We start from the raw sequence: 26,569 nt of genomic DNA, 5'->3' as shown, positions 1-26,569 counted from the left end.
AATCTGAAATTTAAATTAAAATGGATATATCTTGATTTTTGTATATTGACTATTCTCTGTAAAACTATCTACTATAATAGAAGGTTGTTAGTTTGAAATTATTTTAGAAAACAAATATGAAGCTTATCAATGCAGTGCTATATATTGCCTTTACTGTTACAGTGTTTACAGTCAAGAAAAACTAACTCATCTTAAGCTATTAGACAATATTCTGCCCTTTCTTGGGACAGCACTGAGTTTGTTTCCTTGTCTGTTAAAAAAAAAAAAAAAGAAATTGAAATATTATCTGGATCAAGATTCAGTGAGAATTATATAAGACAGTGCCACATGGAGGTCAGTTTCTGACTTTAGTAGCATCATTGTCACCTTCATTCATCACCACAAACACGATGATGTCTACCACCGTTATTAGCAGTTCCACAAAATATTGTGGCCTTGTAAGTAAGGAATCTGAAGGAATCTAATTCAGAATTTAAAATAATTCTGTCATAATTTTTTTAATTAACGAAAATAAGTGTGTGTTAGGTAAAGGATATTTAACCTTTAACAGGGTCTAACCAAGAGAAAAAACAAAACCCACAATAATTTTTCTAAAAGAGAATATAACAGAAGATTAGCTAAAGAAGGACTATAGCAGACCTTTAATCCCAGTACTCCTGAGACAGAAACAGGGTCTCTTACATTTGAGGCCAGTCTAATCTACCTAGAATGTTACAGGCCAGCCAGGCTTCCATAGTGAAATTTGTCTTAAAAAGAAAAAAGAAAAAAAGAAAAAGAAAAAACAATAACAAAATTTATATCAGAGAACTAAAAAGGGTACACAGGAATGGATGTCAGGGTAAAGCTGATAGCAACAGCAAGAAACACTCCAAATCTAAGAGAATAGAGTCCACATTAAAATCAGGAAACTCACAGGTGGAGAGGAGAGACACCGTGGACTTGATCATATAAGCGCTCATGAGAAGATGTACTTTGAAGTACAGTTGAAGAGGGGAGGATGAAACTCTACAGACTGTTGGCTCTCACGTCGGCCAGCATTAGCGGTTGGTTAGCTGTAGAGGACAGGCGAGTAGGCAGCTGGCTTTGTTTTTGGTTTTTCCTGGTGGTGGTGGTGGTTGGCATTTCTACACTTAGAAATTTGTGTTATAAGATTGGTAAGTAGAACGCCTTGAGTACTTGTGATTGCGTGTAACCACCCAGCTATGCAGAAGAATCTGTGATCAGTGTCTGCTCTGTGTACAGCATGTAAGGGAACAAGAAGAGGAAGAACAAGTATTGAAAATCTACTCCAGAATCTGTAATAATAGTCACAAGGTTTTGTTCATCCAACACACATGGCTTCTTGTGACACTGAACATAAAGAAAAAGCTAAACAGAAAGAATTGCTTTTGTAGACTTCATATCAGAATAGAAGGCAATGTAATTACCAAAAACATGGCATTCTGGAAGAAAAGTTATGAAAGAAATAAGAAAGACCTGAGGAGGTGATAAGATTACTGATGGAGACTTTGATCTGAAGGTGATAATTTGAAGACAGGAAGGATTGGTAGGATTGAGAGTGTAGTTATCTAAGCAAGAACATTCTTGGAAGAAAAGTATGTAGCAAGTGGAAAGGTGTGGAGTGTTTAAGAGGGGCAGGTCAGTGTAACTGACGTGGTAAGTGGAGAGACAACGTCAGACCACAGCGTCAGAAGGCCAGCGGGCCTACCTCATGGGCGTGTGGAGAGAGGACTAGAACAGAAGCATTAAAGGGCCCATTTTAGCTTAGTAGTTTATGAAAGCCGTGGTGCTGTGTGTTTATCCAGCCAGTTCTGAAAAATATCAGAGATAAAGGCATATTACAATTGATAATTTCCTCCTTGTGTTAATTATGTAACCATATCTTTAAATTCAGTCTTTAAGTCTCTGTTTTCTTTACATTTTTAGTGACTGAGTCATTCTTTTTAAAGGTTGTTAGCTGAATGTTAATTTAAAATAATGAAGAGATAAGAAACTTGAACTGAATTTTATGAATTCTTACAGCTAGAAGTAATAGATTCATGAGCTAAGTTAATCTTGCCTGTGTAAACTAACAGTTTCCCATCTGTGCTTCTACTAGACCTATTTAATTACTAGACCTATTTTCCTAATTCCCATAGCTATTTTAAGTGTTAAAAATATTTGTATTTTGATATCTCTTGTAGTTTATTTAAAAATATGTCTGGTCTTATATACACTATCTCCTGAGATACTGGCATAGATGTCATACACATACAACTAGTTGAAATACTTTTTTTTTTTTTTGCTATACAAGTTTATATTAAAGATATAATATGTTTGCAGTGACAGTGGCAAAGAGCAGATGAATCCTAAGAAAAATATTAAACCATGAAAAACACCTTTTGTCCTGCAGATATTGATCCTCTCTTGAATACAGTAATTCCCAAGTGGAATTTGTATAAATCTACTTTGTTATATTTTATCCTATGCAAACATTCAAAAGGCTTGCAATTTTTTCCTGGCCCTCTTTTTCTTTTAAGTAGCTGCTTTGACATTTAATCAGAAGTGCCTCGTTGTGGCCTAGTAGATCTTTAAACAAAGGGCCAAAGAACTTGGATTAAGAATCCTAACTATACCATGGACAAACTCAAGATCCTGAGTCACCTCTGCCTGAGTGGCATAGGGTAGTTATTTGGTTGTCTAAGATGCTGATACCAAAGATTTACCTTAAAAACACAGTGTACTTTTAGACCTTGAATTTTTGTTTGTTTGTTTAGTCTAAGTTCATTTTACTGATTCTATGAAGCATGATAATATAAAATGTAAGCATTAGCTTCTTGGTATTGTAGTTTTATCTTGTCAGTTTTACATTCTGAAAAACATTTTTTGTTGTTGTTGTTTTATCCGTTGTTTATTTACATTTTTATCTTTTGATTACAGGAGGCTAAGTTTTAAACCCAGGGCTCTGTGCTTGCTAAGCAAGTAATTCTACCACTGAGCTAATCTCTTGCAGTCCTCAAAGTCTTGATAAATAATTAGCAAGAAAGATAAATATTTATAATATTATAGCTCTTTTATGTCTAAGTCTAATTATCTAGGAAATAATTTTTAATTGTTATTGTGGGATTATTTTGTTTTGTTCTGTTTCATTGTGACAGGGTATCTGGGTAGTCCTGGGTGTCCTGGAACTTGCTGTGTAGAACAGGCTGGCCTCAAACTCACAGAGCTCTTCCTGCCCCTGCTTCCTGAGCGCTGGGACTAGAGGTGTGCGCCACCATGCCCCGCTGCGGACCTTATTCTCAAATAGTACTCACTGCCCATCAGTCCCCAAGACATATTAACTATGCATTCCCTGTTTTTATCTGACCAGTCCTGTCAATTTGACCAATACTGCCATTCAGCTTGTGTTAGCAGTTACCTCTCAACCATGTCATCACAGTCTCCTACCTAACCTCTTGTCTCTTCCTCTAGGATTTGTTTGTATGTAATAGAAAGCACATTAGCTGTTCTGAGCAGGAAGGAATTGGATAAAGGGAGTAGGCTCACACAATGGGTATATATTGCTGAATGCCTAAAAATGAAGGTCAGCACGATGTCATCATAAATGAGGTGCACATTGCTTCACATTACATAGAAATCTACATTTTGAGTACCTGTTTACTAAATTAGGATTATAAATTAATATTTTTTTAAAAACCTATGTAGAAAATTAGTACAGTTTTGTTAAATCAGTTTTAAGCATTTTCAGCTAATTGCCAGTGTGATGTTTGTTTCAAAAGTACTTGAAAATGTGTATAATCTATCCAATTATTTTATAGAAATTTAGTTTTCTGCAGTGTTCCTTCAGACACTGTTAATATTATAACCTCTGTTGTCATGGAAACAAGTCTCCAAAGGCAGCCTCAGAGGCTAATGATTCCGTGGTGTTGCTATGGATAGAAACAACTGAGACTGTTGCTAGTCATGTGACTAGGATTTTAAAAAAAAAAAACAATAACAGATCTCTGCTGAGCTGATCTTACCGAGAGTGATGCAAACAGAGCAGGACAGGAATGATGTAATGGTTATTGTCTTCTTGATTTTTATGGCTATAGAAGATTTTTAAAGTTCAAAATGCTATTCTCCACTCTTTTCTGAAATAGCCCAAATATAAGGATTACTTTATATTACGTCATTATTTAAACCATAGATGTATATTACATATGACATTTTTCAACTTAGAGTCTTATACAGCTCCCAAGTATTTTATAATATTCTTAAATGTATTCAAATTCCCTTCATCTCCTCACTCTATTTTGTAAAGTCTAGTATCTGTAATTTCTCACCAACTTTCATTTGATAGGTTTTTTTGGGGGGGGGGCTGTATTTTTGTTTCAAGCAAGTTAAATGGATTTTTGTTTCTCTATCATTTGTGGCTTGGTGTTTTATTTGTTGGTCATTTATTATTAAGTATTTGATTGCTTGAGAGGTAGGATATATATTCTTTCACAGAATTTTTTAATTCCTGGTGCTTTATAGACAACAAGATAAGTTAATATGTCATAGGTTGTTTTGGGGATTTTTAAAGAAACAATACTTGGGAAAAGATCCTTCCCAAGTAAAGTAGATTCTAGAACAGGCTCTGAAAAAGAAGGGGCAGTCGGGGCTTAAATGTAACATAACATAAAAGGACTAATAGTTTGTCATAAAGGGATTTGGAGAGCAGCTGACCAGTTGCGGGTAACTTTGCCCGATTTTACATGAACTGTGACCCTTACCCTAATATCAGGGCTCCGATGGTCACTCCTCATATGTAGTGTTTTGTTCCTACTAGACCATACAACTCAAAGCTACAACAAAGAGACACAAGGGTACTCCTCTTAGAGGTGATGGATATGTTCACATCTGTATTATGCTCATAAGTTTCATTTGTATCACCCTATCAGATTGTGTACATTTGTACTCTTTGAGCTGGAGAGATGCCTCTGGTTAAGAGCGTTAGCTGCTTGCTCTTCTAGACTCACCAGAACACACGTGGCAGCTCACACCCATTTGTAACTCTAGTTCTGTGTAATCTGGAACCCTCTTCAGGCAATGCATTTGTGTGGTGCAGACATGCTTACAGCCAAAATATTCATATGCAATAAAAATTAAAATACTTACAGTTTATGTTAGTCTTGCTACAATAAAATTGCTTGTAAAAATTGAACAATTTAAAGACTGATAATTATTACAAATTGATGACTACGGCTAGTTATTTTTTAGTCTTATCACTTACTTTGGATTTGTCTGTTTGATTAGATTCTGTTAATTGTGTTTGGTAGAAATAGCACCAAAGTGAGTGTTGTCATTGCATCCTGTCAGATAGTGTTTCCCTTCAGTCTGTTCTGTTAGTGGTAACGCTAGCTCTGCTCACTTAAGATAGTGACTGTTAGCTTCACTCAGGTTGGTATTTTGAGGGGTTACATTATTCGGTGTGTATCCCATTCAGATGTCTATCAACTAAAATGAAATAAAAGTTTCACTTAGCAACAGCAAGAAAACGTTTGATCCACTGCTGTTTCTTAAATAAATTACAACCCAGTGGCTGCCAGATGATGGTTTTATAATTCCAGCAATTCTTCTACATTTTTTGTTAGCATTTTATTTGAAGGAAATACATTCTGTTCATTAATTCATGTATGTGTTTATACAGTATGGGCTCTTCTGCTTTATTTATTGAGTTTTATGCCGCTGTTCCTCTTGTGGCTTGAAAGAGATTTTCTCCCATAGGCTCAAGTTTTTCAGCACTTGGTCTTCAGTGAGTGGTACTGCTTGAGGAGATAATGGAATCGGAAGGCCATACAGCCTTGCTGTAGGAAGTGTGTCACTAGGGGTGGCTTTGAGACTTTCATAGCCTCCTTCCACTTCATGGTCTCTCAGTGCCTCCTGTGTGTAGAGACGACAAGTGAGACCAGCCAGCTTCCTGCTCTTACCAGCTTGTCACTATTTCCCGCCACTGTGGACTCGAGCCTTTAGAACCGTAAGCCAAAATAGTTTTTTCTTAAGTTTTGTTTAGTCCTAGTATGTTATCACAGCAAAAGAAAAATATTTGAGTTTCAGGTAAATCCTGGGTGGTAACCCTTCACGATATTATTAGACTCTTTGATATTTATTTATTTATTTATTTTGGAGATCCAGGTGATGTTGTAAATTCTAGCACTGGAGCCAGCCATTTCTGAAAGGGTCCTCTTTTGTTTTTTTTATTTGACTGTGGGTATTCAGAAATCAAGATTTGGGTACTAGATATATATGTGTAGGCTTTTGAGGTAGTAAGTGTTCTCAGTGAGGCGGACCTAAGAAATACATTTATGACGGTATTTAGTTTGGTTTCTATATGTATTGAAAAGCAGTATAGGTCCATGCTGATTTTTTCCTCCCTTTTCATAATTTATAACTTTTTTTCTAACATGAGAAATCTTGCTCGCATTACCCTTTATATACTTGTCTATTAGAGTGAAGTCTCCCTTACACCGTCCATCGTGGTCACCGTTCCCACTGCTGCAGTACTTAGAGACTTGCCCTTGTCTCCGGGCTGTGCCCATGCTGACCCCATGTTTATGAGCTCCTCACACTTGTGGCACGTTGTTCCCTCCCCTGCATTCCTTGCATACAGTGGGTAGCATCTCTTTACCCTACTTTGGGTCCAACAATGTATAATTTATCTGTTCACGAAGTTGTTTTGTTTACTTCTCTCAGTATAGTTGGAAATAGGAATCAGTATTCATTTGGTCTTTCAGTATGTATATCTAGGTGATCTGAAAACAGGTCTTTCAAAACCATTCTTTCCGGGTGCTTTGTCTTAAGTAATTTTAAAGGTCATATAAGTATTGACTGAAAATTGATTGCTTACCATTTACTAATTCCAAACTTCAAATATAGAATTCAGACGTTATTTCTAAAATAAAAATGTAGAAATGGTAACCGAAGCTCCAAGTCAAAGCCGTGGACCCGTTTCACTCACAGTGTATTTTTTTTCCATTGTGGTAAAAGTGACATAGCATAAAATGTTCTCTTTAACATGTGTGTGTGTGCACGCACATATGTGAATATACACACTATATATTCAGTGTATATAGAGTGTGTGTGTTTCATGCCACCATGTATGTCAGGGTACTTGCTCCCCATAACAAACATCAGATCCCCTGGAACTGAAGTCATACATACGGGAACCTGATATTCAAACCCAGGTTCTCTGCAAGCACAGTCAGTGCCTTTAACCCCTGAGCCATCTCTCCAGACCCTTATTTTAGCCTTTTAAGTATATAATTCAGTGACATTAAGTATAGTCACAATATTATATAAATGTCATCACTCCTCATTTTAAGAATTACTTCTTTTGGAGGAGGAGAGATTGATTGTTTTTTTCCAGGATAAAATCTAATGGCTAGCAATGTGTTTGAAGGGAAAATTAGAAATTCAGGTAGCAGAGTCCAGCATTTCTAGCTCATATATCAGGGTTACTGTTCTTACAGCATTACTAAAATTCAAAATGCCTTTAGAGCACATTCATTGTGTTTGTCTTCTAGAGGATGTGCTGATGAGAAATGATTTGTTTTATGTTACTATGCACAGATCTTCCACTTCTCACTCACCTTGTATTTATAGCATCTCTATGTATTTATTTTTAACAATTGGAGAAATCAAATTCAAAATAAAAGCAAGAGTGGGAACAATCACAATCCTGATCGCAGTTGTTAACTTTTCAAACCTTTTTTCCATTTTTCATAAGTCTCATCTCTTTTAACTTGACTTGATTTTTAACTTGACTTATAAGCAAGTATGGATTATTTTAACTGCTTCCTCACATTTAATGTTAGTGGCTAACATTACATAAAATGTCTTTGGTTATTTAGGGTACTATACAGTTCCCCAGTTGTAAGCATTGTATACCTTACAAGTTTTATATTTTCAAGTTGTTCCTTTGAGAGTAAATTAAACTAAGTCAGAGTTCAGACAGTAGATGTTTACTGACAGATTACTTTTTCTGCTCCCTGCCCCCAGTTTTGCCATTGTCTGGCACATAAAGGTTAATAACTTTACCAGAACATTAGGTAGGTTATTTATTGTTCTTGGTAGCAGAGTTTTAATAGTATGGATTATTTTAAATGATACAAACTCAGTTTGGAGATTTTCTTTTTAAATTCTTTCTATGGATTTATAAACTTATTACTTATATGGTAGACTAATAATTTTATTTCAATATGAAAAGGGAAAATAGTCAAATACCTTCTGGATGCTAGAAAGGTTTTTTGCAACTTGTCTATAAAACAAGCATGTCATAAAGTAGTTCGTGAGTGTCTTTATTGATATGTCTAAAGTGCAGACTTAATCAGAGACTGTGATACATTATTAAGTTGATGGCCATAATTGTTGCTGAAATAATTAGGACAGTCCATTACTTAAAGTAATACCTTAATAATTTTTCATTTATTAATTATTATGAAGAACTATAATTTACCTTTATGGTACAACTTTTTGTTTGTTTCTCTTTTATTTGCTGTTTGTTCCTGATTTTTTGTCATTGATGATTTTAGCCCACAGAAGCTGTTCCTCCCTCTCCCACTGTCCCCGTGACCCCTGCCCTGCCAGGCCCTGCTGAGAGTACTGTCGTCCTGCCCTCCACACCACAGGTTCTTATTGGTTTCTTTTTTCTTTTTAAAAATTTAATTTGCATTCAATGTTTTATTTGTATCTTTTAAAACTGTTGAGGTATTTTTGTTGTCATTGTTGTTAAGTGTATTAATTTGCTTTGACTTGAGTTGGGATTTAAGATGGGCTCAATATTTGCCAATTTGGTAGTATACAAAGTGGAGTGCGTTCTGAACTTAACATTATATCAAAGCTTTGGTTATTTGTTATCATGCCTTTATACTTGTAACTGTGTTTAAAGCAAGTTTTATATTTTGTTTTTATACACTTGTCTAATTTTTAAATGTAGTGGTCCTGCTTATTTGCTAGATCCATTCTTTTATATGGCACTGTTTCTCGGTGTATGTTTTTCTTCTTTGGAAATAGTCATCTTTTTGTTATTTGGTTAAATCCCATACTTTACATTTATTAAAATGAGTTATATCTCAATTGTATGCAAACTCCTGTTTGAGAGACAAGGCCTAGTGTAATCTATGTTGGCTTTGATTCTGGTCCTGCTGCTGCCACCACTTCCAGAGTACTTTGGGTATAGTTATGTGCTGTGGTGCTGTTTCTTTGTGAGCTATTTACATAGTCTTCATTACTGCTCCAAACTAAAATCTACTTTTTTCAAGTATATGGAACAGTAAGACAAAATAAAATCATAGCCGAATGTCAGTGAATTTGATAATTTTCTTACAAGTTCCACGGAATGGTTTGTTGATACTTTACTGCCCTTGCAGCACAGTTATTCAGTCAAATTAATACTGAGTGTTATGTATAATATTAATGATCTTTGGGTTGAGAGCTTTTAGTACCACTTCAAATGTAAATGTGTTCATAGATACTTTTGCTGAAATTAATGAGTCACGTATATCTAGGTACACACTAGGTAAACATAATGTGTGTGAATATAATTGCAGCCCCACTGAGAGGGAAATGAAGGAAATGGTGGCCACTCACATTTGAGGATTTCCCCTGTGCTAAAATGAGAAAATCAGTCAGAGCAGCCATACTAAATGCGATCCTAGGAGAAAGCATCAGTATTACAGTGAGACCTTAATATGTAATGACTGGTTTATACTAATAAGACTTCTGTAGAGCCTTCACCTTTTGTGGAAATCATTCAGAATTCATTCACTAGAACCATTATGAACTGAATAGATAAATCCAGATACATATTATTTCCCTATTGCAGAGTGAGCAGTAAGCAAGCTAAAAGCTATTGTAACATCGTAGGGATAGATGTGTTTTAAAATGTCTAGTGGTATGACATTTTTTGAAAGCGTATTTTACTTGTTTCTTCCACTATTTTGTCTTAAAATGGTTTGCTAGAATCCCTTGAAATTTTGTATAGGTCTCTATATTTAATTAGGAGGCTGTCCTTCTTTCTTCAGATTTCTTTTATTTACTCAGTGCCCCTAACTTAGCACTCTACTACTATTATAAGTTGTTGAAACATTCATAGTCTTAGAATTAAAAAAAAAAAAAAATTCTAGGTTGGCCTGACTTGGTTTGAGCTCATTACACCCACCACCGCTGCCGAGTGATGGGTCCTTCACAGTAATGGGTCCTTTCAGCAAATCTGCGTTACTAAAGTGCAGCTCTCACTTGAGCCATTGTGCACAGATGCGGAGGCTAATATAGGTGATGTGGCTTTAAGTCCCAACTTCAGTTACTAGAAGAAGAGAGAATAGTGTATCTGCATAGTATCTTGCACGGAATCCCCTCATACTATCTACTTAACTTTTGGGGGGTGGGGGGAGAGAAAGAGAGCACCAATGAACAAATTTAAAAGTAAGTGAACAGCCAGGCAGGGTGGCTCACACACCTTTAATTCCTAACAATGGGGAGGCAGAGGCAGGAGAATCTCTTTGAGTTCAAGGCAGGTGTGGTCCTACATAGCGAGCTCCAGAACAGCCAGAACTACACAGAGATTCTATCAAAAAACAAACAAATCAAGAGCCTATGTATACAAGAAAAGAAATATCCTCAGTAAGTTTTATGAACACTACTGATGTCCTCAGATGATGCTAATCCATGCTGTATAATATGAGAAGACAGTGAGTTTGTTCCCACTCTGAAATATAACACATTTATTGTAAAAAAAAAAAAAATGAATAGAACATTAGATGTTTGTTCACAGATAAGCTTTGAAACATACTCTTAAGGAATGTGGTTCAACAAGTAAAGTAAAGGTCAGGTGGCTCACAACCACCTTTGACTCCAACTCCAGAGGAATTAACACTCTCTTCTGGCCTCTGCAGGCACTTTTTTAAAAATTAAAATTTAATTGTTTAACTCTCATCCAAGAAGTTTCTTCCTGTAGTAGATGGGCTTTAGCACAGAGATCTACAACTGAACAGTGAAAGATCATGGAACACTTAGCCCTAATGGGATGCCTTCATCCACCCTGCACTTCACACAGAGGGTTTAAATATTCATTATGGTTTCCTATAGTCAGATGTCACTGAATAACTCTGAGGTAGAGATCTTGGGCCAGGTCTTGGCATATTTTGTCTTTGGAAGTGAGATGTGGCAAGTGGGTTTTTCTTTTCTGACCTTTAAAAAAAAAAAAAAAAAAAAAACAGAAAGCAGGGCCTACTCCAGTCAGTATAAAACCTTGAAAACCTTAATGGGACAAGACACAGTGTGCAGTGAGCATCCTTGGTCATAAGGAACAACAGAAGCACTCAGAAGAATCGTGTAAAATTCCTTTCAGGTGTTTACTACAACTATATAAACACGTTCATTTTCTGTGTAGCTACACTTTCTGTCTTGTGTGAGAAACGGCCTGTTCTTTCTCTTTCTTGGTAGCATAGTGTAACTTTGCTGTGATACGTATCTATCTGCATTGTGTATGTGTCTTCCAGGTCAGCTCAGTTGTGCTCCTCCATGCATTCCTGTTACTGCAAATTAGAAAAATATAAAACACTATTTTAACAAACATCATGTCTACATCTTATAATATGTAAAATTAGAAAGTTTTAAGTTAGTGGTTTTCATTTCCTACCTACGGATACCATCTTATATGCTACCATCTCTTTAGGTGCTTAAACTTGAAGTAGTCAGACCATTTTGCCATTGGAGCTTCATGTCTGTAAGCTCTTATTTCAAATAACCTTTTATGGCATATTTTTCTTTCTTTATAATTGTTTTTAATAATAAAATATGTGGTAAACCAAAAACTAACACATTAGAATGGGGCAAAACAAAAAAGCAGAAGGAAAAGAGCCCAAGAGACAGCACTAGAATCAGGCCCACTCATTGACACACTCAGGAGTCCTATAAAAACAGTAAACTGGAAGCCATAATCAATACCTGGGGTCCTAGTGCAGACTCTCTCAGGCCCTCTGAGTTCAAATGAGCTTTGGTCGTGTGTATTTAGAGGGCCTCTATTTCCTTTGGCTCTTACACTCTTTCTGCCTCCTCTCTTAGGGGGTTCTCTGAGCTCTGAGGGAAGGGATTTGATGGAGACATCTCATTTAGGGCTGAGTCTTCCAAGTCTCTCTCCTATTATGACATATTTTTTCAGATTAATCCTTAATGTGAACATTCATGGTTTTTCCTTTCAGTTTCATGTTTCTTGAGGTTTCCCCACAGGTATGGTCACTCTTAAGTTTTAGCTATATCTATAGACAACATATTTACCATTGTTTAATTTTTAATATAAGATTGTGTTGAAATATACTATTTCAATGTTATAAATTACTAGAACAAAAAATAAAGCATCTATACAATGATGATGAATTATTCCTAACAGGTAGCTAACATGGTAATGATTATGTTTAATATATTAATAAGTTATGGAAATTAAATTTCCATAAATAACCTAGCCATTGGTGATTGATATAGATAAACAGAGAGAACCAAATGGCTTTCCTTCCATAGTGATTGAGGAATATAATTCCTTTTGTTTCTTCTCTGAAATTGTTTAGGCAGAATATAGTAAAGCTGTATCATACATAAGGTAAAAATTATCAGTCTGAATAATCTCATTATGCCACTGAGAAATGAGTCATTTCAACTGTCTGTAAAGTCTCAGGTGTCTAAGCTTTGCTTAGTAGTAGTTTACAGGTAGAATCTTTATTATTTTTAATGTCACTAAATCGTCAAAGATAGACTACTTATACAGGGTTGAACATGTAGTAGTGCATGTTGTCTTTGTATATAATGAAATACTACCAGTTCATTTTAAACTGTCCTTTTATGCATGTAACCAAAAAGGAAACTGCATTGCACTTACTGATTTATCATATCATTCAGATAAGCAGATGGATGATAGTAGGCTATCATTTGAGTTCCGTTTGTAGCTCAGGTTGTTCTTGAACTTGAGATTCTTTTCTTCAGCCTTATGGGGGGATTGCAAGCAGATGCCTCCCCACTTTTTAAAGTAAATTACTTTTTAAAGTAACTTACACAGTTGGACATGGTGGTTTATGCTTGTAATCCTAGGATTTGGAAAGCTGAGTAAGGCAGGAGCATTGCTATGAGTTTGAGGCCAGCCTGGTCTACTACATAAAGGATGACAGGTCTTGGGTTTTACTGTGTGACTCTACCTCAAAGCAACAAAAACTTCAATTTAAATATATAACTAAAAAGCCATTTTACATATTTTGAAGAAATCTGTTTTGGTTAAAATGTGCTTTCATACAACTTTGCTGTGTAATTGAGGTTTTATTGTTGAGGTTTTTTTGTTTTGTTTGTTCGTTTTTCTTTTGTTTTTGTTTTTTTTTGTGGTTTTTGTTTTTTGAGAACAGGGTTTCTCTATGTCATCTTGGCTATCCTGGACTTGCTTTGTAGACCAGGCTGGCCTCAAACTCACAGCGATCCTCCTGCCTCTGCCTCCCAAGTGCTGGGATTAATGTATGCCCCACCACACCCAGCTTTGTTTGTTTCTTTGGTTGATTGGTTTTTGGTTTTTCAAGACAGGGTCTCTCTGTGTTAGCCTTGGCTGTCCTGAACTCACTTTTGTAGACCAGGCTGGCCTCAAACACATTCCACCTACCTCTGCCTCCCGAGTGCTGGGATTAAAGGCGTGCACCACCACGCCCAGCTTGTTTGTTTGTTTGTTTGTTTGTTTGTTTTAAGATAAAGGTTTCTCTGTGCAGCCCTGGCTGTCCTGGAACTCACTCTGTAGACTAGGCTGACTTCGAACTCAGAAATCCGCTGCCTAAGTATCTCTTTCTCTGAAAGTTTATTTAAAGGATAATCTCCTTTCCTGTTCAGTTAACATGTTGTTTGATTTAGCACTCTTATCAAACTTAAATCTTCTTTTAATGTTGGAGAACTTATCATTTCTAGTATGGTTTTCATTTGATAGTTAATTTTATTCCTTAGTATCATTCATGTAAAAAAATGAATTTTAACGTAACAGGAAACCAGGGTTTTTTCCTTTCAAACTTGTGTAGATGATCATTGTTGTACTTGTTTGTGTGCTGTAACAGATTATTACTATGTGAATGGTCTAGAGTAACCGCAAAGAGCAGGACTTGCAGCCCAAAATAATCTAGAGCCTTTACATGGAGAAATATTCTCTAAAATCTGTGATTGATTTTTCTGTGTGGCAGATAGTTTTATGTTTGTTTTAAGGCGACTCTTTTTTCTTTTTTTTTTTAACATTCAAACAAATCATTGTGGTGGATTTTTCCCCCCAGGTTGAAAAATGATTGGAATCTTTTTGGGATCTTTGGAAATAAAATACCCGAGCTTCTACAAAAAGTATTTTTGCTTTGTTTTACTAAAGCATGTCAGTTTTAGAGAAGACTGTGGTGGCCTTCTTTTCAAATCCTAAATTTATATCTGTTTCAATAGAAATAGAACCAGGGGCTGGAGAGGTGGCTCTGTGGTTAAAAAGTGCTTGCCATGCAAGAGGACCAGAGTTCAGATCCCCAGAGCCCATCAAAATTGTGGTGGGTGTGGCGGCCCTGCCTGTAATTCTAGTCTTCCGGATTTAGGAGACATAAAGGGAGGGGGAAGGATCCCTAGAGTAATCTAAGTAGCCACACAAGCCGCATCCATGAGACTGGGTTTTACTGAGAAAACCTACCTCAAAGAATGATGGACTAGCAGTCAAGGATGATTCCACACATTAACTTCAGATCTCCACATACACATTTTCACATGTGTGTCACATATATGCAAATATGTGCATATACATTAACACACATGAAAATAGAAAAAGGAAAACAGAATAACATATTTTTTCTCAAAAGCAAATCTAGTTCCAACTATGTATACCTTATTTCCCTTCACTTCGCTCTATCATTTATTGTATCTCACCTGAATGTATTGTTTAATATGTAGAAAGCTCAAATAAAAGCATACCTTCAGAAATAGCAAGCCAGTGAACTGCAGCCCCTGGGAGGCTGCATCAGGAGGATCACAAGTTCAAGCCCAGACTGGGTTACAGTGCAGTACCCAGTCTCAAACCAAAATGAAAAACTAACAGCAAGTCTTTGTTACGTGGTAATATTTGGAACATGATAATGTAGCTTGTTGGTTTCCTCGTTACACTAACACTTTACAATTCTTTCTTCACAGGCAAATCCTCCTCCAGTGCTGGTCAACACAGACAGCGTGGAGACACCAACTTATGTAAGTTCTATTTTATCACTAGAGTTAAATAACTCGGCCATTTTCATTCAATTTGATGTAGTCACAAAGACCACAGCATTGTTTTCTATAATCAGTTTTACTTAAGACTTTGTGTACCATTGCAAACCTCATCCTGGTGGTACACAATTATAATTCTGGCCTTCAGGAAGCAGGGCCAGAGTGGAGCACAGTGTAAGATCAGCCTGGCCTCATGATGAGTTTGAGGCAAGCCTGGAATACATGAGACCCTAGTCCAAAGCATTTTTTGTTTCTAGTAGTATATAAAATATTCATAATTGGTAGTAAACTAAATCATGCTATCTTGTTTTGGTTAGGACTTAAAGAAGAAATGGTAAATACAGAAAAAAGATTTGAGTTTATTAATAACTTTTACCAAGTGCTTTTATATACTCAATAAGTTAAAAGGTGGGCTTTATTTATTTGTTTTTCATATGTACGAGTGTTTGACTGGCTACATGTCTATGCAGCATGTGTGTGCACTGCCTGAAGAGGCCAGAAGAGAATGTAAGATCCCACCTGAAAGTGGAGTTACAGGTAGTTGCGAGCCACTATGTGATGTGGGTGCTGGGAATTGAGCCCAGATCTTTGGGAAGAACAGCCCATGATCTTAAACTGCTGAGCCATCTCTCTAGCCTAACCCATAATAATTTTGTATAGTCACTTACATAATGCTTATAGTCACAGTCATTGTAGAATTTTAATTGCAAGATTAGTTTTTTTAGCAAGCTGATTTGTATATTTGTATGTGAAGAAATAATTAGTTAAAACTCCAATTCTAAGTTTATTATTTTTCATAAACTTACTTTCTTAGAAAAACACCCTCCTTTCAAGATCAGTAGCCAGAGCAGTATGATCTAAAATTTTCATTTGAAAGAGAAATGGCTTTTCAGGCCACAAGCTGGCAGCCTGTGCATTTAAGTAGAAGCGGTGCTCTCTATGCTCTCAAAAGGTTGAGCTCGTTTTTAATGGGGCATCATTTTATAGTCTTAGGAGATCCTTTTACCCATTTTTGAAAAATTCATAGTTAATTTTCAGTCTATTTAATAAGCATTTTATTCTGTATCTGTATAAATGGTGTGTGGCATATTTGGGGGATTTAAAAGACCCTGTAAGAAACTTAATGCAAACCCAAGAGAGCTGTTCTCTCTCTTTGAACGTCTTCACTCATTCAGTGCTGCCCCTCACACTGACAGTGAATACTTGGAAAGAACTTTGTTAGACTGTTTCTGGCATTTACATGTTTGGTGAGAGGCTAAGGAGGAGGATGGGGCATGGAAGCCAGAAGACAGTTTTCAGGATTGCAAGAGTCTTTCTTCTGTAAGGGATTAGACAGTTGAGCACAGGCCATTAGCCTTGGCAGCACATGTCTTTACCTACGGAGCCATCTTACCAGCCCAGAATTTTGTGCTTTTGCTAATATGTTCTTAGCACTCTTTCTCTAGGTTTTTTTTCCCCCTTGAAGTATGTTTTGTTTAGGAGTAAAATCAGCGATTACATATTTGTATTTTAAACTCTTTTTAGCTAGTAGGTTATAAAATATAACAGAAAATTACAGTGCCATAAAGAAAATGAATGCACATTTTAGAGAAAAATAATCACACTGAACTATGAAGCAACAATCTTAAAATCTATGTAGTTTCAACTTTTAGTGGTATGATATTGAAAATATTTTTCAAGCCAAACAAGATATATTGAGGGTTTTCTAGACAATCCCCATGACTTGAGATTTGATCAGAACATTCAAGACAAAACAATTTATTTATTATTGAGAAATATATTAGTAGCTGCTGCATATGGTAGCCTACTTCGTAATTTTAGCACTTCAGGCTAAGGTGGGAAGATTGAATTTGAGGACAGCCTGGGCTACAATAAGACCCTGTTTCAAAAACAAGGATGGGGAGATGGTTCAGTCAATAATTACTTATGGCCCTCGATCTATTTCCCAAAACACTTGTGAAATAAAGCCAGATGAGTTAGGCATGGTGGGACATGCTTTTAATCTCAACACTGGAAAGGCAGAAGCAGACAGATCTCTGTGAGTTTGAGGCCAGACTGGTCTATGTAAAGAGTTTTAGACCAGCTAATGCAGCACATTTGAGACCCTGTCTCAAAATAACAACAACAAAAAGCCAGGTCTGGTGTCCTGTGCTTCTAATACCAGCACTGCAGAGCCAGAGATAGGTGGGCCCCAGGGGCTAACTTGGTGAGTTTCAGGCCAGTAAAAGACCTTATTTCAGAAATCCAGGCAGACAACATCTAAAGACCACCACCCATGATTGCCCTCTCGCCTGTCATGCCAACATGAGTACCTGCAAACATGTGAATGTTCCCACACACAAATGCTAACCCTTCTATCTTATTTACTTTCTATTGCTGTGGAGAAACATTATGACCAAGCCAACTGACAGAAGAAAGGGTTTATTGAGGACTTGTTTACAGTTCAAAAAGTTAGTCCATGACCATAGTGATTGGGAGCTTGGTGGTAGGCAGGCATGACAATGAAATAGTAGCTGAGAGCTTATATATTAAGGCAACAGTCACAAAGAGTGGAGAAAGATAGCTAACTGGGGGTGATCTGGGCTTTTGAAACCTCTAAACACACTCCTAGTGTCACACCTCCTCCAACAAGGCCACACCTTCTAATCCTCCCCAAATAGTTCCACCCACTGAGGTCAAAGCATTCACATTTGTGAGCCTTTGGGGGCCACCACATCACCTTAACTATATAGCAGGTGAGAGTTTACAGTCAGATTATGAGGCTAAGTAGCTAGAAGAGTTCATGTTTAAACTTTCTTAGCTTTGTTTCCCCCACATGAGGGGTCACACATAGCACTCTTTTCCACCTTCAAGGAAAATGAGTGTATACAGTGTTCCTGGTCAGGGGGCCCAGGATGACTGAGTGCCTAAGGTTTCGCTTTCAGTTGACCATCTATAGGCCAACTTTGCTTGAATCTCCTGTTTTCAAATCTCCAGTTTTGTTTTTAATGTAAAATGTACTGTCTGTAGGCATAGTAAGTAAGCAACCTAACAATTACGGAATAGTAGTAAAGCTCCCCAAATCTAAGATCTCAGAAGCTAGCTAAGACCGAGTCTTGCACTCAAAATCTTTTGGAAGTTTCAGCTTTGGACTAATGTGTTATCTTTTCCAGCTTAACTAAATAAGGCAAATTCCAGTTCCTCAGTCAGGACTTACTAGGGCATAGGTCATCCTGCTTTTCTGAATAATGTACAAAATCTTTGGTAGTAGCTGGGTGTGGTGGCACACACATTTAATCCCAGTAGAAGAAGTAGAAGCAAGTGGATCTCTATGAGTTCAAGACCAGAGGCTAGCCTGGGTCTCTATGTACAGGTTCTAGGACAGCTAGAGCTACATGGTGAGATCTTGTCTCAACTCCCCTGTACCCTCAAATAAATATTAAGTAGTAAATTATTCTCTCTGGTTATCATTTCTCATGCAGACAAATTGTTAAAAGTTAAAACACTTTATGCTATTAGGAGATTCGGGAGTCTAGTTGCAAGGTTTTAGATATATTCCAAAGGTGTTTTTAAAACTCATTATCCCCTTGTTAATCCTGACCAGTTAATATTAGCCAGATAACTGAACTAAAAATAAGAAAAAATATGTGCATGCCCCTATGTTCAGTTCCCAGCAAGTGTGCAAGGAGGAGGAAAAGAGAGGAAAGAGATTGAGACATAACTGCTCAGAAAACATTTGTCCTGGCTTAGGTTACCACACCCCAGAATTCACTGAGTTAAGGATACGTGTATATTTTGTAGCCCCTTCAGACTTCCAGACCATAGCATCACAAGCATATCTAAATGTTTTTAAGCCTGTGGTGTATCAATTACTGTAAATGACCATAAAATAAATGACCAGAAGTGGCTTAAGAAAGGAAAGCTTTATTTTAGCTCGTATCCACAGTCAGGAAGCAGAGAGACGGATGCTGGTGCTCAGCTGACCTCCTCTTTTCCCTCACACTTGCTCAGGACCCCAATCCATATATGGAGCCACCCACTTTCGGGGCAGGTTTTCCTCACTTAGACCTCTCTAGAAGTATCCTTATGAACACACCCTGAGATGTATTTTCTAGGTGCATTCAGATCCTGTGAAGCTTACAGTGACGATGACCCCCCTATGCGGTGGTGATTGCTCAGGGCTGTTCTGTGTGTGCACAAGTACATAATCAAAACAGTGGCATAGGTGCAGCTGCTAGCCGTATGTGTGCTCACTGGGTCCCTAAAGTCACAGCCTTCACCAGGTAGAGACGGAGAGTCAAGGCTATGCTCAGTTTCCTAGCAAGCTTGAGGGCCACCTAGGCCATGTGAGAGCCTATCTTTAAAATTCTTGTTTTAATTTTTTGAGCAAATAAATAATTCCTTTAAAGGTTTATATTTGACTATTATTGCCAAGATACACTTCAAAAAGTTTTGCCTGTTTATATTTCAACAAAAATATACCAATTTGCACCCTAATCCCTATCCTCTTAAAATACATGATTCTGCAGTTTTTCATTTACTCATAACATTGTGTTGTTGTCACCACTATTTAATTAGAAAACATTTTCATTGTCCTAAAAAATCCTGCATCATAAATAGTCACTTCCCACTCTTCCTTAATGCTCAGGCTTTTAAAGTCTCTATGGGTTTTGTGTATTTTGGATTTTTCATATAAATACAATCTTGCCCCTTGTAATGTTTTTTAGTTGTCTGGCACCTTTCACTTGGCATAGTGCTTTCAGAGTGTATCCATGTTGTAGTAAACGTCAGCGTGTTGTCTTGTTTCTGTTGCTGTTGTTCTGGTTCTCCATTTCCCAACCCCACCCCACACCAGTGCTGGAAATGACACCAGACCCGTGAGCACATCAGCCTATACTCTGTACTGAGCATATCCCACCCTACTGATTTATTCCTTTTACTGCTAAATAATATTCTCTTTACATAGACCTTACATTATGTAGCTGCTCATCAGCAGAGAAACATTTGGGTTGTGTCCACTTTGGCTGTTATAAACAAAACTAATGTGATTATCATTGCATGTCTTGAGTGCCCATATAGTTTCATTTCACATGAAGTGGAATTGCTGGGCTATATGATAAACATTTTTATATTTTAAGGAGCCAACAAATTAGTTTTCAAAGTAGCTATACCATTTTCCATTTCCTACCACTAATATGTGGCGTTTCAGGTTCCTCCACACCACCACTTATCTTGCTATTCCTTGTCAAGGGTGTTGTTACTGTATTCCTAATTATAGATATCACACCTTACTGTGGCTTTAGTTTACATTTCTTAATGATTGGTGAGGTTAAAAATGTTTCATGTATTTACCAGCATTTATACATCTTTGAAGAGATGTTTATTTAGATCCTCTGCCAACTTTCAGTTAAATTTTCTGTTTGTTGGTTTTTTTTGTTTTTTGAGACAGGTTTCTCTGTGTAATAGCCCTGGCTGTCCTGGAACTCTCTTTGTACACAAGGCTGGACTCGAACTCACAGAGATCCGCCTGTCTCTGCCTCCTGAGTGCTGGGATTAAAGGCGTGCGCCACCTGGCTGTTAAGTTGTTCTTTAATACCTTTTGAAGTGCTCTGTATACAAGTCCTCTGTGAGTATAGAGCTTATAATTTTTTTCTCATTATGTTGATTATAATTTAATTTCTTTGTTTTCTTTTTAAATTTTTATTTATTCCTTCACTTTACATCCTAGCTATAGCCCCATCCCTCCTCACCTCCCAGCGCCCCCTTTCTCTCCCATACCCCTATTCCTTAGAAGAAGGAGCCCCTTTCCCTTCTACCCTATCTCATCAAGTCACATCAGGACTGAGTGTGTCCTCTTCCCCTGTGGCCTGAGAAGGCAGTCCTGCCAGGGGGGAGTGACTGGAAAGCAGGCAGCAGAGTCCATGTCAGAGAGACTTAGGTCTCCAGCTTGTCACTGAGATGCCCAGACCCACGGTTTCTGTTTCCTGTGCAGGCTTTCGTCTTCCTTCCCCCACTCTCCCCAGATCTGCTCTCCTACCTCCTACCTCTTTGTTTGCTCTCCTACCTTGTTCCCGCTCTTCAACCACTACCTCTGTATATTCTATTTCCCCTCCCAAGTTAGCTTTATGCATCCTCCTTGGATCTTCCTTGTTGCTTATCTTCTCGAGTCTATGCATTGTAGCGTGTTTATCCTGTACTATATGGCTTATAAGTCAGTACATACCATGCGTGTCTTTCCGAGTCTGGGTTATCTCACTCCAGATGATCTTTTCTAGTTCCATCCATTTGCCTGTAAATTGCGTGATTTGTTTTCAATAGCCGAGTCGCATTCCATTGTGTAAATGTACCACAGTTTCTTTATCCATTCTTTGGTTGAAGGATATCTAGGTTGTTTGCAGCATCTAACTATTACTAGTAAAGCTGCTATGAACATAGTTGGGCAAGTTTCCTTGTTGCATTTTGAGGTATCTTTTGGACATAATGCCCACACTTGGTATAACTGGGTCTTGAAGTAGAGCTATTCCCAAATTTGATTTCCAAAGTGCTTGTACAAGTTTTCGCTCCCACCAGCAATGGAGGAGTGTTCCCTTCCTCCACATCCTTGACAGCATGTGCTGTCACTTGAGTTTTTGATCTTAGCCAATCTGATGGGTGTAAGATAGAATCTCAGAGTCGTTTTGATTTCCCTGATGACTAAGGATATAGAGCATTTCTTTTAAGTGCCATTCGAGTTTCCTTTGTTGAGAATTCTGTTTAGCTCTGTACCCCATTTTTAATTGGGTTATTTTGCTTGTTGGTGTTTAATGTTTTGAGTTCTTTATATATTTTGGATTTTAGCCCTTTGTCAGATGTAGGATTGGCAAAGATTTTTCACAATCTGTGGACTGCCCTTTTGTTCTGTTGACAGTGTTCTTTGCCTTACAGAAACATTTCAGTTTCTTGTGGTCCCGTTCATTAATTGTTGGTCTTAGAGTCTGAGCTATTGGTGTTCTGTTCTGGAAGTTGTCTCCTGGGCCAATGAGCTCAAGGCTCTTCCATAATTTAATTTCTTAATAATCTCCTTTGAAAGACCAAACTCCAAGTCACACTGTTTTTTTCTTTTGTTAGTTTTGGTATTAGGAAACATTGTCTAATCCAGAATCACAAGCATTTATGTTTATGTTTTCTATTTTTGTAGTTTTAGTTCTTAAATTTAGGGATTAATCCATTTTGGTATCATTTTTGTAGGGTGTGGGTGGGGCTCTGCCTTCATTCTTTTCTTACAGATACACATCTTGCCTGCCATCATTTGCTGAAGACTGTTATTTATTTATTGAATGGTTTTGCCTCCCATTTTTTAAAGAACCAATTATTTGTAAAAACATAAGCTTATTTTTATTTCTTTAAATTGTTTAATAATTTTCAGTATATAAGTTGTATACTTCTTATTGGTGGTGAATAAAAATATCATAAGATTTTAGATGGTGATATTTTATCCTGTGGCATTGCTGACCCATTATGAGTCTAATCTTTTGTGTAGCTGTCTTTGACTTCTTAAAGTCCATATCCTATTATCTACACATATAGTTTAGCTTGTTCTTTGCCAGTCTGGGTGCCTCTTATTTCTTGGCTTATTTCTCTGATATACTACTTTATTTAATAGAAGCACTGAGGCCAACATCCTTATTTATTCTTTTTGTGGAGGTAAATTTGTAGTTTTTCACATGATATATTACACTCAACTTTAAGTACAAATTGATACAACCTCACTGGCATAGAATTTGATTATCTGTCCATTCATCCATCTTCTGTCCTTAAAAAGGAAAAATTATGCTGGTAAGATGGCTTGTTGGTAAAGGTCCTTATCTCCAAGCGTAAAGACCTGAGTTTTATTCCCCAATACTGCATGGTAGAAGAAGCAAACAACTCCCCACAAGCCACCCTCTGACCTCCATGATTGCCACACACAAACAATAAATGTAAAAATTTAAAGGTAGAATAGTAAGCAATGTAAAGCAGAATTAGGGACCTCCCCCCCACTAAAAATGTAGATTTCTACAGGTTCCATCAAAGAAGTAAAAGTGAATTTGTTGAAATTACTCTCATATTTTCTGTCATTATTTTCTCTCAAAACAAATTCTAAAGACTAAATGTTAGAGGAAAAAAGTCATTTGGCTGAAATTTTGTAAAGTTCTTACATGAGAAAATCTTCAGTTTTTTTCCATATGTGATATAGTTTATAGTTATAGGTATTTTTAAATCACCTTAGTGTCATTATTTAGGGAAAATTTCAAGCAAAGTCTTTAGAGTTCATTTTTATTTAGTTACATTAAGTTTTCATTAAAAAGAATATTTGTTTTTCTGTACATTTTAACTTTAGATTTTTGGCTTGTGATGATATAGACTGAGGTTTTTAGTGCTGAGATTATGCAGTGTGAGCCATGAATGATGAATATCGATGCGTAAAATCTTGAATGTCACTATATTACTCTATGGGAAAGGCATTACTAAATTGTACCTAAATATAGGGTATTAATAAATTAAGCATCTTTGTTACCTCCCTTCAGCCAAGTCATACACTTTTAACATAATCAGATTTTTTTTTTTTGATTGTATTAGTGCTTTTCTAATTAGAAAATTTAAGTTTGAGCCAGGCACAGTGGTGCACTCCTGTAGTAGCTGCATTCAAGGACACAGAAGCAGATGGAGCTCTGTGAGTTCGAGGGCAGCCTGGTCTAGAGAGTCAAGACAGCCAAAGCTACACAGAGAAACCCTGTCTCAGGGGAAAAATTAAGATGTGTCAATGGAAGAGTAAGCATATAGAAGTTTTTTGTGTTTCTTTATGATATATATGTACCAGTATCAAAAGTATATAATTTTTTATTTAATTAATGTTACTCCAGGATCTAAATAGTAACACTTGAAATCATAGATCCATAAATTACAATGACAAAAATATGAAATGCCTAGTAATCAATCATCTAAAAGGAAAATATACAGTTTACAGTAAGAAAACTGAATTCAGAGCACATCAAATTCACCACTCACTGTGGTTAGTGGGATTTATCCTTAGGATGTAAGAGAAATACATCAAAGTCATACCAACAAGTGTCAGCCAACACAAGAACACATATGACCGGTGGCCTTTGAACAGCCTGTGAGATGAATCATTTATGTCTAAATCCAGCCCTCTACAACATGGACAGCAAGCTTTCTCCATTTCTTTCCTTCTCTCTTCTCTCTTCCTCCTCTTCCTTTCCTTCCCTTTCAGCTATGAGTGGTACTGTGCCAAATATGTAGATGCATCTGGAGAGTATGAATAAGACCATGAAACAATTTCATACGACTGTGGGAGAATAATTGTAGGTTTTCTGTTCTCTCCCTGCTTCTCGTGTTTCCCAGTAGATGTGGGTTTCAAATGCCCTCAAGAAAAGCGTGAGCTCTTTTCTGGACAAACCTGGACACTTGGTTACCTACTTATTTGTAGAACAAAGAGAACAAAGGAGTTTAGAGTTTTGGGTTTTTTGTGGGGTTTTGTTATCTCTCATTGCATAATAAACCACACTAAAAGTTGGTGTCTTTTTTTTTTTTTTTTAAAGACAGTAATTCATTATTTCTCATAATCTCACAGGTCAGTTATCTGAGTCTAGATGACAAATTTGGGTAAGATTGCCTCATGAGCTTGAATGAATGACTACTTGGTTAAGAATGTATGTAGCTAAGACTCAGGGCAAGTACCTTGGTTTTTGTTCATTTCACTTTGCTCATCAGCAGTTTGAGTTTTCTCAAGTTGTATCTGCTGAGTTGTAAGAAATGCATTGTAAAGCAAAGCCAAATACTACAAGGCTCAGGACAGGACTCAGGCTCAGAACCACCCAGCATCATTGCTTTGCTGAGGGTAGTCACAGGACTTACCTGGAACCTAGAGGAAGGAAAGAGACTCAACAACCCTTGCAGTTAAATTTAGTGATCCTATAAGAGTAAGTGGGGTGGAAGATACTTATCTTCAGGAGTGACCTCTCACAAGCTCTGTAGACCTACACTGAGTATATTGTCTAGCCCGCCATTACTAAAAAGTGTAATGCAAGGATTCAAACCCACGTTTCAAGGACACTCGGTATGGGAATGCTTCTAAAGAGAACAGAGAATAAACTGAAAGGAGTAAGAGAATGTGTCTGATGTGTCTCAGATGGGAGCAAGTGGTAGGTGGGGGTAATTCATAGAGAGCCTTGCTTATAAGCCACAGACTTTAGCTTTAGACAAGGAGAACTTCTGAAAGTTTTGAAAGAAGTGTGTTACATTGACAGCCTGGACTTTGAAAAGATCAGTCTGATTAAGACAAAAGATTTTTTTTAAAAGATGTTTCAGTCAGTGGATAATACTAATCTCAGTTTGACTGGTTAGAAGACATTCATTTGCAGTATTCCAGAAGTTTAGACAAGGCCCGAATCAAAATAACAATGAGAATGAAGAAGCAATACTTTTTCAAAAGTTAAAATATTAAATTATGAAGAGGTGACAACCAATTGGCTGTGTGGATCAAGACAAGAAAGATAAGGCTGTAGGGCATTGGGTAGCAGTTAAGAGAACTGTCTGCTCTTGAACAGGACCTAGGTTCAATTCCCAGCACACACACAGCAGCTCACAACCACTCTTCTGCTTTCCTTGGACAGTTGCGTGCACATGGTGCATAGACATTTGTGTAGGCGGGACATTTATACATAAAACCTTTAAAAATTAGCATTCAAAAATAGTAAAAGCTAAATGTGCCCCTTGTACGTGAGAAAGTCATGCTAGCGGTACTATAGCATGGTCACATTGACCCTCTTCCATTCTTTATAAAGCTTTTCTCAAGTTACTAAAATGTAGCTGTATTTTTTTTAATCACTGTCATGTTTAACAGATTTTTATTAATCTTGTAGAATTATCTTGACATTTTATATTTTTCATTCTGAACTTCTAAGCTACTTCCCTTTTTCGTCTACAGGTTAATGGCACTGATGCAGATTATGAATATGAGGAAATCACACTTGAAAGGGTAAAAACTATTATCTTAGTCTGTTGTTTGAACTTTTAAATATATTGTTCGATATATAAAATTAGCCATGGTATTTTTGGATTTTTTTTTCTTTAATATCCATTAACTTTTGTGGATTTACAGAAGAGGCATAGGATAATAGAGAGAATTCCAGTTATTTTGGACTCAGCTTTCTCTGTTACCATCCGTCGTCGTTACAGTGTGCTTGTTTCAGCCTATGGACCAATACATGTGCATTATTATTAACTAAAGTCTCTGTTTCTTCTTCCTTAGTTTTATGGTTTGGTATTTTTTCCCTCCAGGATACCATCCAGGAAACTACTTCATACA

The 26,569-nt window shown here is 36.9% G+C and overlaps 1 protein-coding gene across 20 annotated transcripts in view; it reads left to right on the top strand.

Annotated features, from left to right (window-relative positions):
- Nucleotides 1–26,569, top strand: part of DLG1 (discs large MAGUK scaffold protein 1) — a 192,588-nt gene that overhangs the window by 86,018 nt on the left and 80,001 nt on the right. For 10 of the 20 annotated variants that reach the window (XM_084800900.1, XM_084800898.1, XM_084800897.1 and 7 more), the window contains 3 exons: nucleotides 8,535–8,630; nucleotides 15,172–15,225; nucleotides 26,189–26,239. In XM_084800900.1, coding sequence (XP_084657026.1) covers nucleotides 8,535–8,630; nucleotides 15,172–15,225; nucleotides 26,189–26,239 — 201 coding nt within the window. The remainder of the gene's footprint in view (nucleotides 1–8,534; nucleotides 8,631–15,171; nucleotides 15,226–26,188; nucleotides 26,240–26,569) is intronic. The other 10 variants (XM_084800885.1, XM_084800884.1, XM_084800902.1 and 7 more) reach the window with 1 other exon arrangement.

The sequence above is a fragment of the Acomys minous genome (assembly GCF_964271855.1).
Source record: "Acomys minous genome assembly, chromosome: 11".
Lineage (NCBI taxonomy): Eukaryota > Metazoa > Chordata > Mammalia > Rodentia > Muridae > Acomys > Acomys minous.
The sequence above is the reverse complement of the archived record's forward strand: the minus strand, read 5'-3'. Positions and strand labels throughout refer to the sequence as shown.